Source organism: Canis lupus, chromosome 34 (genome assembly GCF_003254725.2).
Source record: "Canis lupus dingo isolate Sandy chromosome 34, ASM325472v2, whole genome shotgun sequence".
Classification (NCBI taxonomy): Eukaryota; Metazoa; Chordata; class Mammalia; order Carnivora; family Canidae; genus Canis; species Canis lupus.
Window position 1 is genome coordinate 32,310,399 of NC_064276.1, and position 13,025 is coordinate 32,323,423.

Below are 13,025 nucleotides of genomic sequence, written 5' to 3' on the forward strand. Positions count from 1 at the left end.
CATGCAACAACATATATTAAGATACATGTTATAAAGAGAGTACAGAAATAAAATCTTGGAAATATTAATGAAATTGATGTAGCATGAACAAGGGTAGGGAAAGATATTTCAAAGAGAACATTATTTAGTAAAAGATCCAATTCTAATTGGAAGGTGGTATGTGAGACTGAGACCTTGACATTAGGAATTATACTGCTATAAAGAATGAATAATCAGGGACAGCTGAGTGGCTCAGTGGTTGAGCATCTGCCTTTGGTTTAGGGCGTGAACACAGGGTCCTGGGATCGAGTCCCACATCGGGCTCCCTGCATGGAGCCTGCTTCTCCCTCTGCCTGTGTCTCTGCCTCTCTGTGTGTGTGAGTGTGTGTGTGTGTGTGTGTCTGTCATGAATAAATAGATAAATCTTAAAAAAAAAAAAAGGATGAATAATCAGGAGAGTTCCCGTGCTGGGAAAAAAATGAAATAAAAATAATAAAATTGGATGCTGTCAAGGAAGATACATGATTGAAATTTATTACCTAATATTCTATTTTCAGTAAAAAGCAACTGGGAGTCTCTATAAGATTCTGAGTAATAAAATTAATAAATCAAATACACTTCAAAGCATGACATTCCTCAAGAGATTCTGAGAAATAGAGAGAGTATGCACCTCAGTCATCCAATCTTCAGTGTCTAGAATATGGGTGCAAAAGTCATCAAGGAAAAATAAAAACAAGAAATATCCCTTTGGGAAGAAAAAAACAAAAACAAAGAACAAATCAATTATCCCTCTTAAGTTGAACAGCGGTCCTTGAAATATATTTTTTCAAGAGACATATAAAAAAGTTCTTTACTCTCTGTCCCAGCGATCCTCTTGTTTTATGTCTACCTAAATCTATAAAAGAACAGTTGCCCTGACAAAAACTTTCTGCAAGGAGTGCGGGGAGCTGAGAACATCCAATTATTCATTCATTTAACAGTTCGAATTTACATAGGAAACAAACACACAACTCCCCAGTGCTCACGCTAGGGCTCTATAATTATTAAACCACTTACCCTTGGTTGTGCAGTGAATGCTCTTTGAGGAGTTATATCAAAATATTACCCTAATGCACACAGTTTTTGAACACTGCATTTATGTTCACAGAGAACGGAGATAAATACAATAAAAGCAGCTTTGTTTTATAACATACACTTTATAAAAATAGCTGTACCTGCTTTCGCTGTGTGTAAGTTCTGCTTCTCGTTGTCATCATGATGTCCAGTTCTCTGCTGATTTAAAGCTTCCTGAACGGGCTGGGCAGAAACTCCTTCATCACATGACCCTTCTTCACATAGAAGCCTATCTTTTGGATTTGAACATTCTGTTCTTTTTGTGGTTGGGACTTCTACCTAATTCAATTAAAAAGTGTATCTAAGTGTGCTTTCCTAAATTTTCCATATTTTAAAACACAGGTAGCATTCATTATTAGGCATTTCGAATCATACACTACTTTTTAACTTAAAAAGAGAATGTTTTTAAGTGGTACCTACTTATATGCTTTACTGATTTCTTTAAAACCATATCAACAATTATAAATGGTCTCTTCAAAAATTATTACAACTAGAGCCTGCATGACGGAGGATTTATCATCATGTTATTCACCAGTGTTCTCCCTGGAAAGTGGCAATGGCCGTGAATCTATTCCTCCTACTTCTCCAATCTGCTCTCTGCAACCTTCCCACAGCAGAGAGAAGCAGGTTTTTAAATATGTGTATCTGATCATGTCCCCACTATGTTCAAAACCCTCCAAAGACTCTATGAAACCTCCAGTTCCTACTAGGACCTACAAGGTCCTGCATACAGACTTTCTACTCCCTTGCCATTTTACTTCACTTCTTTAATTCCCCTCTTCATTCACTGGGCTCCAGCCAAATTTATATTCTTGCAATTCTGAGCCCATGAAGCACGTTCTCACTTGAGGGCCCTGTACTAGCCATATCCAACACCTGACGTGACCCTTCTCCATATTTTCACATAGCCATTCCACTCATTTCAGTTGGTGTATATTCAACTGTCACCTACTCAAAGACTGGGTGATGACCCTACAAATATAGCCCCTTTACCCCTCCACTTTCCATTCCCTTACCTGCTATATTTTTCTCTGAATAGCATCTCTGGGTGAATTTACTCCACATGTTTATTTGTTTCTTGCCTGTATCTCCCCATTAGAATGTAATGAGATCAGGTATTTGTTTTTTTTTCCCTCAGTACCAAGAACAGTGCACCTGGCACAAAGTAGGTGCTCATTAAAAGTTAGTTGAATGAATGAACAAATTAATTAACGCATATGAAGCATCTCATGTTTCTCAGCATAATGAAAGAGGAAAGGATGAATTCGGTACAAAATATAGATTCACTGAGAACACACAGAAGAAAATAAAGGTAGGATTTGGCAGTTATCCACTGGATCAGAGAAAACAGCCAAATTAGGACAATAAAGCAAAATAAAGTCCACACCGATGCTGAATTAGCAATGTGAATTTATCTACACTGATCAAATTGCTAAATCTCCATTGTGTATCTTCTAGATACAAAAGCAGAATCCTCTATGTTCACCCCTTAATTGCAAAATAAACAGGCAGATTGTTTAAGAGTATAATTGAGAAAAGAGCGTTAAATATGTGTCCAACATTCTGAATATAAACAAAAAGCATCTGGGAACCTGAAGACACTGTGCCAGCTGCCGGCCATAGAAACACAGGTTAAAAAGTCCACAATAGAAACAGGCACAAGAAACAAGTTATTGGACTCAGATAAACAAGAACTCTATGGGCAAAATGTGGCAAAGACATACTCCAGAGACAGGGACCAGAATATATGCTAAAACATGGAGTCAAAGAGCACAGTCACATAAAACTGTTAGTAGTTTGTACTGCAATAGTAAAAGGTAGGATGTGAGAAAATATAGAGTGTAAAAAATGATCTGGGCCCATCATGGAGGATCCTGCCACCATACAGAGGAAATCAAATATTAATACATAATGGAAATTCAAAGTCATTTAAAAGTCCTACATAGTAGTGTGGGAGAAAGGGAATTAAGGTATAGTGAGTTTGGTTGCAAGGAAACCAGTTAAAACATTACAGTTCATTAATAATACCTATCAACATCACATATGCATGACCCTCTTCAACTAAGAATTTCAGAATTTTATCATATTGATATATCATATATATATATATGCAATAATATTTTTCACAATTACTCTTTATACTATAGTTTGTGCTGGCAAAAGATTGAAATAATGTAAATGTTGATCAGTGGGAATTTAAATTTTTTTCAATTTAAATTTTTATATTTTAAAGTCATTCTGTATCCATTAACTGGGGGTGTTTCATAACCACTATATAGAATGAAAAGGCTATAAAATGTACTTACATGAATATCAATACTATATCATTTTAAGTATAAAAAGCATATCTGCAGAGTAGCATTTAACATATTAACATCTGTGTAAAGAAATACATATGTACAAAGCTGGAATTATTATTGACTTCTAGAAAGGGAGAGGATGAAATCCATGTTCTGTGTTAGAAGCCTTTTGCACTTTAAGAAAAAACTAATCTCAGTATTTGGAATAGCAACAAGGATAGAAGGGACCAAATAAGCACGTTTTTAGACGGTAGACTGCATGAGACATGGTAGCCAACTGGATGTGCAGAGTAAGAAGAGAAAGGACTACAGGAAATAATGGTTCTTGGCTCATCTGGAAAGCAAGAAGATAGGCTGTTACTAATAGTGACATCCACAGGTTTTGGAGGAGAGGTGAATTTGGTTTGAAAATACTGAATTTTAGGGACACCTCGGTGGCTCAGTCGGTTAATCAGCCAACTCTCGATTTTGGCTCATAATCTCAGGGTCATGAAATCAAACTGCATGTTGGGCTCTGCACTAAGCATGGAGCCTACTTAAGATTTTCTCTCTCCCTCTCCTTTGGTCCTCAACCCTCCCTCATGTGCTCGAAGAAGAAGAAGAAGAAGAAGAAGAAGAAGAAGAAGAAGGAGAAGGAGAAGGAGGAGAAGGAGAAGGAGAAGGAGAAGGAGAAGAAGAAGAAGAAGAAGAAGAAGAAGAAGAAGAAGAAGAAGAAGAAGAAGAAAGAAGAAGAAGAAGAAGAAAAGAAAATACTGAATTTTAGAAGTGTGTGGGAAGGTATTTATAGGTATCCAGTAATCAATATGAGTGTATGTATGTGTGTGTGTTGTACTAATGAAGCACTGAAAACTCAATGCTTAATATAAAATGGTTTAAGTATGCAGTGATTCCAGCAGGTCTCCAGAGCAGCTCTTTTCCAATCAATGAATCGGAGATATAAGACATCTGCCTTTTATATCTATGCCTTTGGAATACTTGGCTTCCTCACAGTGGTGGGAAGATAGGAAAAGTCAGAGGATTGGACATTGGCTTTTAAGTGCCTGAGCCCCAGATTGTGATATGCTACTTCCACTCAGAGCCCATCATTACTCTAACCAGTACTGAAGAGACTAGGAAATTTGAAAAACTACACGGAATCCAGTGCTGTATGTTTATTATCCTTCTAAGCCACATACGTAAGATATGTTTTAATATCCCCTTCTAGAAGAAAGGACCCTTTTTAATAAACTTAAACCCAGAGCTTCTGATGCTTATTACAGTTGGGGAGCCACTGCTCTTCGGCCAAAAGGAGTACTAAGTATACGAAGGGGTTATCTCTTCAGAGTGTGCACTGAGTACAGGTGCACACCTAAAGGTTGACAGCAGTGACATTCACCAGAATAATCACACCACAGTGTATGTGTGTGGTGAATACTCACACACACACACCTGAGCAGTTGTTAAAACCACACCTCTGGACCCACCCAAAGAGAGGCTTAATTTAGTCATGTGTGTTTCTTTAATGGTTTTCCAGTTTGTTCTAATGTATACCTCTGGATGAAACCACTGAAATAACAGTTTTTAAGTTAGGACAAAAAGTAGAGAGGGTCTATAGACATACAGTCACCAATGGGGACAAGAGGTAGCATTTATTGTAGGGATTAAAACCACAGGCAAAGGCATAAGCCTTCTAGTAGGTCTAGTTACTAAGTTCCTCTCTGCTTTTGTCATCTGTTAAATGGAGTAATAATGAAAAACTTATATAGTTATCGTGATTATTGGATAAGAGAAGGCAATTAAAGGATTAAGCACCATGCCTAATGAAAGTTGTTTAACAAATGTTAATTTATCACTATTTTTATTGTTAAGATAAATGAGATAAAATGGCAGGCAGTAAGGAGAAACCCTTAAAACCACAGCCTCCATGTAGTAGCTAAAAGCAAATAATTTGGAGTCCCAACGTTTGGGTTCAAATCTTAAGGCCCACTAGCAATGATACTTTGGGCAAATATAAAAACTGATCTTTGTCACTGATTTTCTCACCTGGAAAAAGAAGGGGAAAATTAAGAGAGGACAGAAAAAAATAATACATGTAAAAGATGTAGGACGGTGTTTGGCAGAGTCAGTTTTCAACACGTCACTATCACAATAACGAGGCCATAGCTCATCAGGGATCCTTCACAATCACCCTTGACAGGTCTATTAGAGAGTGAACTTCACATAAAAACACTGACTTTCCTGCACATTTCAAGCACAGTTTCTTTGTTGGAAAGAGGTCCTGTGAGCAAAAAGCATGTTTTCTTCTTTATTCTGTGAGCATGGGTTAGGAACCCAACAAAAAAACTGAAGTCCAAGTCACCCTGTCGCCAGGTAACAAGCTGTTTGACTTTGGCCAGGTTTGTTATGATTTCTGAACTACAGTGGAAAGATGAGTGGCATCTAAAAGAATGAGGATTATTACATATGTCAAAATTTGAGGAAGATTGCCTCTTGCTAAAGAACCAATTCAACAAGTCTATTACAAAATATAGGTATGAACTGATGAAAACTTATCTAGTACATCATGGGATCAGTGATCAATCTGAATAACGACCAGAATTTGGATTAAATTGGATTAAAATCCAATTTTTAATAACTGTAAAATTGCCTGTCACCTAAAATAAGCCAAAATAAAAAAACAAAACAAAAACAAAAAACAAAAAACAAAACAAAAAAAAAAAAAAAAAAAACTTGGCAAGGTTTTGTATTTTTAGCCTCTCTGAAATCTTGACTGAAATAAAATTGCTATAGTGGGTTGTGCTATTTTTTTTTTCATATTTCTCCCAAATACTCATTCATTTCCTGACATGGTAGAAATGTCCAGAAAGCAACATGGTCAAACAACCATTCATAAAAATAAATAAAAAATAATAAAAATAAAAATAAATAAAAATAAAAATAAAAAATCAGTGTTCAATGGAATCAAAGAAGTTTCCTTACAAGGATTTTTAGTCTAGATGTTTTTAAATCACAAGACAAAACAAAAAACAAATCCAAATATTAAATACCAATGTGATAAAATAAACTGCAAAATTCTATAGCTCTAGTTAAGCCTACAAATGACAGTCTCCATGATCATGTATGACAGAAAATATCTATTCTATTTTCCATAGCTTACCTCAGGGTTGCTCCCCTGTAGAAGAAGAGGTTTAGGTTGATGCTGACTTTTCCTAATCCCTTTTGTAGAACGATTTTCCCCTTTGGATTCATCTGGATTAACTTCCTTGATAAACTGGTGGGCAACATCCAGTACATTGGACAATATTTGAGATTTTGTCTATTAAAACAAAAACAAAATATGACTGAAAAGTCCAGTATGTCAACCTAAGTAACTTAGATACATTAAATCATAGTTTTGTTATCCTATGATTACTAAAATCCAGTACATTTTATTTACCATTTCAAAATACAAATTGACTTTATATCGACCAATATAATAGTGACAGCTGCCATCTACTCAGGAGCTAGTATGGGCTCATACTATCCTAAGTATGTTAAAAACATATCATTGAATCTTCAAAAGTCAAGCATAACTATTTTTGTCTCTGTTTTAAGGATAAAGAAATGAAAGCTCAGATGGTTTAAATAACTTAGGCCTGGTCACATGGTGAGTGGGTGGCAGAGCCAGGAAATGACCCCAGGTGTGTATAATTCTAATGACTCATAGTCTTCCCACTATGTCAACCCCAAATAGAGAGATGTGTTATTTTTGAACAACACTGCTAAAAAACTAAATATAGCTAATCTAGTAGGAGCCTGAATAAGCAGTAATGAGCATCCCTTGGTGATAAAACATCTTTAGAAAATATTAACTATTCAAAAGTGCACACCAAGAAGTGCCTCTACCTGTAGGTTCCTAGTAAACTAGTTGTTCCTCATTTTGTATCTTTGCTCAGGAGTTTCACCCGCCAGGGAGACCTTCCCTTCTCTACCATCTTCTTTGCCTGGCACACTCCTACTTCTTCTAGATTTATCCTAAGTTACTCCCACAGGTCTAGGAACCTCTTTGCCCTCCTTCCTCTTGCTGTGGGAGGTGCCCATCCTCCATACTCTCTTCATACCCAAAGTAGATCTCTACTAGCCCATACAATATTGGTTTTTACAACACCTTTTGGTGTCTATCTATTCCATCATACCACAGAAATTCATGGAAGGAAAAAAAAAAAAAAACAAAAAAACAAAAAAAACTTGTCTTCTTAAATCCTTCTAAGGCTACCACAGAGCATGGCACATATAACATATGGTAAAAATAAGGTGGTGGGGGAGGGAGAGGGAAAGTTGCAGAATTAAAATAAATGACTGAGAAACAGAATTTAAAAAACCTCTCCATGTGCCTTCACAGTAGCTGAAAAGAACAGTCAACTCTTGGAAATTTTCTTTCCTAGAGTATCTTATATTTAAATATTAGTTTTCTCAAAATTTTTTTTTAATTTAAAAAGTAAATATTACTTTTCTCAGTATTAAGACTGCATATGCCATATGTCATTTTTCTTATTTTTAAAATAAGCATTCAAGGGAAGGGAAAGATTCTATGATCCCCATTATGTAGACGAGGAAATCCAAGTTCATAAAACTTAGGTCGAAGCCAAATGGATCCAAAATATTGGAGCTTAAGTTAGAACCAAGATCTTCCTTCTTCCAGCCTAAGTCCTTTCCTTTACTGAATTATGCTAATACAGATAATGTGTTTTACTTTCAATTTCCCGGGTCTTAAAATATATTAAATTTTTATGTCCACAGATATGAACATTTTTCCTTCCTTTACAAAAAAACTGTAATTATAATTGCTTATGCAGGGATCACATTTTTTAGTTTTTGTTTCTAACTTATTCTGCTTATTTTCATTTTTGACTAGGCATTACTAAATTGAAGGGAGAAAGAGAGATTCTTCTTTTACTTGTCTCATCCATTACCTACAATGTAGGGGTGGGAAGCACATGAACCTTACAGAAACCAAACTTTTGAACAACAAAATTAGAAGTATTCTATAAGAGTAGAATTATAGAACACACTTAAAACATCTATCTCTTAATTAAGAAATATAAAATTTAACAAAATCATTAAGATTAGAAAGTTACCACAGTACTATAACATACTATATTACAATACCTTTAAGTTCCTAGGTATGTGAAAATGTACCATTTATATGTTAATGATTTGCAACTTCTTGTTCTCTAGATCCAATCTCCATACTTATTCTGGAGAAGAATCTACAATCTGGGTGGAGCTTATGATAATTTAACAGAATGTGAGAAGTAATGAATTTTACTGCTACTGGCAAGGTGCTAAGAAACTACCCCCTTTACTGTTCTGCAAGCTTGCTAGATGGATGTAGGGTGACCTCGGAAGTAACATATCCAAGAGGTGGTGCTACACATTAAAGTCCCCAAATCAAGAGAGAGGGAGATGTTTAAAAGAGATGTCTTAGAGATCCATGTTGAACTCTGGGTGAGTAAAAATTAAACTTTTACTGTTTAAGCCACTGAGGTTTGGGAGTTCTTTTTATACTTCAGCAAACATTATCCTAATATATATAGCCTCATATTTGGAACTACTCCTAACTGGGTATTCTGTTCCAGGGAGAGGAAAAAAGAAAAAATAAAGATGCTTTAAAGGTATTTCCTATTAAAAACACACATAAACATAGTATTTCTATGTCTTGCCAAAGTTTTCCTCTCCACTTGGAAAGGCTAGCTTTCCTATTATAATTCTATTTATCATATTAGACCAAGATCAAATGTTATCCAGTTCCAATATATCTCAATGGCATTATAAAAAATAGCTCAGAAGGGCAAATTATTTAATCTCTCTGAAATGAGTTTTCTTCCTCAACTAACTGCAGCAAAATTTACATATTTTCTATGTGCCCTTATAACTCCTTGCTTACATCAGTACTAGAGCTTTGCTCCTCCATGTGTAATCTATAAATCAGCAGCACCACCATAAACTGGAAACTTGCTAAAAATACAGAATCTCAGGTCCCACTCAGAACCACTGAATCAGAGTCTGCAGCTTACCATGTAACTTGAATGCTCATTAAGGTTTAAGAATCATGTGTCATACCATTCAGTTGCATTACAGTTAGTTGAATACATCTGTCTTCCCCTTCATGATTATGAATTCCTTGAGAGGGAGGACCATGTCTTATTCTGCCCTATCCATGCTTTATATCACCTTCTTTCGATTCTCCTCCCCGCAGCCCTATCTTTCACACTTTGCAACTAGAACATTGCTTGACACTGGTTAAGTACTTGAGAAATGTTGGTTGCATCAAATTTCACCGACTTACTGAGATAAAAATGACTAAAAATTCTATTTGAACATTCCTTCCTTATACCTAAGCTATCTAAGTCAGTGTCAACAGAGGCAAAATCAATGACACTGTTAATAACAGCATAATAGGGAAAATTGTTTATCCTTCTGATCCTATAAAACGAAGACAATATGTACCTTGCAGAGTTGTTGTGAAAAATATACATCCTGTATGAAAATCACCTACCACAGAGATGACATAAAGTAGTGCATCCAAATGATTGCTACCATTTTATCGAAATCACAATACACTACCTTTTCTGTAAGATAAATAGTTCAAATATCCCGAAAATAGAATTCAAAGGTGGGACATCTGACTGATAATAGTGAAGACGTCAGTAAATAATTCTATCTCCATAAAACAAATGATAGCTGGATAATAAATTTTTTAAAACTATTTCAGGGCTCTGAAGTCAACCAAAAGCAAACAAGATGTTGAGAAGTATTTACTCAAGGAAAAACTACTACAGCATTACTGAAGAGCAGCAAAAATCTATGGGTTCTTTAGATAGGGTTGCTCCTTTCTTCTATCTCCCTTCCCAAGTTGGTCAATGTTACTAGGGTAAGACTGAAGAGAGAGTGTGCTTGACTCCTGGCAGAGGGAAAAATCTTACAGTTATCAATGAACTAACAAATCTGGTTAAAAATGAATGAGGAAAAACTACAGCCCTGACAACTTGAGACTTTGGTCTCAATTAGGGTGAGCAATGGACTAGCCAAACATTTAATGGGATGATTCTGAAAAAAAGAGAAGGTTATAGAAGAGCTGCTTAAAAAATGGAAATCATAAAAAAGAATCAAATGAGAATTGTTTTAAGTTTTTATTTATTGATTGATGAGAGACACAGAGAGAGGCAGAGACATAGGCAGAGGAAGAAGCAGGCTCCTTGCAGGGAGCCTGATGTGGGATCGATCCCAGGACCTCAGGATCACGACCTGAGCCAAAGGCAGATGCTCAACCACTGAACTACCCTGGCGTTCTCCAAATGAAAATTCTTGATTATGACCTAAAAAGAATTTGAACAATTTGAAATGGAAAAAAAAAATCAGTGTACTTGAAGAAAGAGATAAATTATCTAATTTAAAAAGTAAAATGTAAAAGTTTAAAGAAAATGAAAACAGCCTTACAGATCTATGGGACATCATCAAGCAACATTTAGTGAAGAGTATTAGAGAGAAATGAGAAGAAAAATATATATGAAAAAATTATGGCCAAACTTAAAAATTATTACTTTAAAAATCCAAAAAGCTCAACAAGCCTCAAGAAAGATAAATATACAGAGATCCCTACTTACCAAGACACATCATAACCAAACTACTGAAACTCAAAGATAAACAGGAAAACTTGAAAGGGATGAGAAAAATTACTCATCACATATAAGAGCACATAAATATGAATAACAAATTGATTTTGCATCTAAATAAAACGGGAACCAAAAAGCATTAGAATGATACAAAGTGATGACAGGAAAATAACTGCCAAAAATAATTCTATATTCAGGAAAACTATCCTTCAAAAATGAAAGCAAAGACATTCCCAAATAGACAAAGTAAGAGATAATTCATTACTAGCAGATGTGCCTTACAAGAAATACTAAAAAGAGGTTTTAAGGTTAAAGGTATTAAATCCACCAGAAGAGAGATAGATCCCCAGAAACACAATTATATGGATAAAAATAAAAAATATATTTAAATATTTCCTTTTTTCTGTTTTCAATTTATTTCAATAGCATAAAGTTATATATAGCAATAACACTGACACTATATTGTGAATTTATAACATTGATTTATAACATATAACCTACACAGAAAATGGGAAGAAAATAGAGCTAAAATAAAGCCAAGTTATAATATTTTACCATAGTCAGTATTAATGTGAAGTGCTATAAGATGTATATTGTAATACCTAGAACCACTAAATAAATACATGTTCATACACACACAGAGATACACAAATACCCAAAAAAGTAATTTTAATGGCACAATAAAAAAAAACTTTAACAGAAAAGAAAGTAGTAAGGAAGGAAAAAAAGACAAAGGCATAGAAAAAAAATAGCAACATGGAAGATGTAAATCCAATTACATCATTAATTACATTAAACATACCAACTGAGACAGAAACTGTCAGACTTGGCAAAAAAGAAAAAAAAAAAAGTTCCAACAATATGCCATTGATAAGAGCCTGACTTTAGATTCAAAGACAAATAGATTAAAAGCAAAAAGGTAGAAAATATATACCTTGAAATTAATAATCCTAAGAGAGCTGCAGTGGCTATATTAACAAGGCAAAAAATAGAATAGGACAAAGAGGGATATTTCATAATAATGAGTCAATAAACAGAAAGTTATATTTATGATCATTTATATCTATAACAATTATATATGTAACCAAAGAACCACAAAATACATGAAGCAACAGCACATACAATTAAAAGGAGTAAAAGCAGCTGCTTGGGTGATTCAGTTGATTAAGTGTCTGCCTTAAGCTCAGGTCATGATCTTGGAGTCCTGGGAGGAGTCTCAGAATCAAGTTCTCATTGGGCTCCCTGCTCAACAGCATCTGCTTCTCCCCTTCCCTCTGCTCTTCTCCCCACTTATGTGCTATCTCTTTCCTTCCCTCTCTCTCTAGCACTTGTGCTCGTTCACTCTCTCAAAATAAATAAATAAAATCTTGAAAAGGAGTAAAAGCCAGTTAAAAAATACAATTAGAAATTTTAATTCCCATCCTCAGAGATTAATGAAATAGGTAGGCAGAAAATCAGTAAGGATGTAAGAAACTTAAGCACCACCATGAAGTAATTTAATCTAAGAGACATTTAAAGAAACCTTAACCTCACAGCAACAAAATATGAATTCTTTCAAGCTCATATGGGGCATTCTTAAGATAGACCATACATGCTCCACATAAAACAAGTATTAATAAATTGTAAGTATTGAAAGCATATAAAATATGCTCTCTGGGCAGCCTGGATGGCTCAGCGGTTTAGCACTACCTTCAGCCCGGGGTGTGATCCTGGAGACCCTGGATCAAGTCCCAATTCGGACTCCCTGCATGAAGTCTGCTTCTCTCTCTACTTGTGTGTCTGCCTCTCTCTCTCTCTCTCTCTCTCTTTCTCTGTGTCTCTCATGAATAAACAAATAAAATATTTTTTTAAAATATATGTTCTAAAAAAAATATAAAATAAAATAAAATAAAATAAAATAAAATAAAATAAAATAAAATAAAATAAAATAAAATATATGTTCTCTGACCTCAGCAACAACAACAACAAAAGAATTAGAAATCGGCAACAATTTTGGGAA

The 13,025-nt window shown here is 34.9% G+C and overlaps 1 protein-coding gene across 16 annotated transcripts in view; it reads right to left on the reverse strand.

Annotated features, from left to right (window-relative positions):
* Nucleotides 1–13,025, reverse strand: part of ZBBX (zinc finger B-box domain containing) — a 112,609-nt gene that overhangs the window by 46,416 nt on the left and 53,168 nt on the right. For all 16 annotated transcript variants that reach the window (XR_003127327.3, XR_003127326.3, XR_003127328.2 and 13 more), the window contains 2 exons: nucleotides 6,529–6,687; nucleotides 1,194–1,371 (listed from right to left, as the gene is read on the reverse strand). Coding sequence is in view for 9 of the 16 variants with exons in the window: in XM_049105763.1 (XP_048961720.1) it covers nucleotides 1,194–1,371; nucleotides 6,529–6,687 (337 nt within the window). In the remaining 7 variants the exon portion in view is untranslated. The remainder of the gene's footprint in view (nucleotides 1–1,193; nucleotides 1,372–6,528; nucleotides 6,688–13,025) is intronic.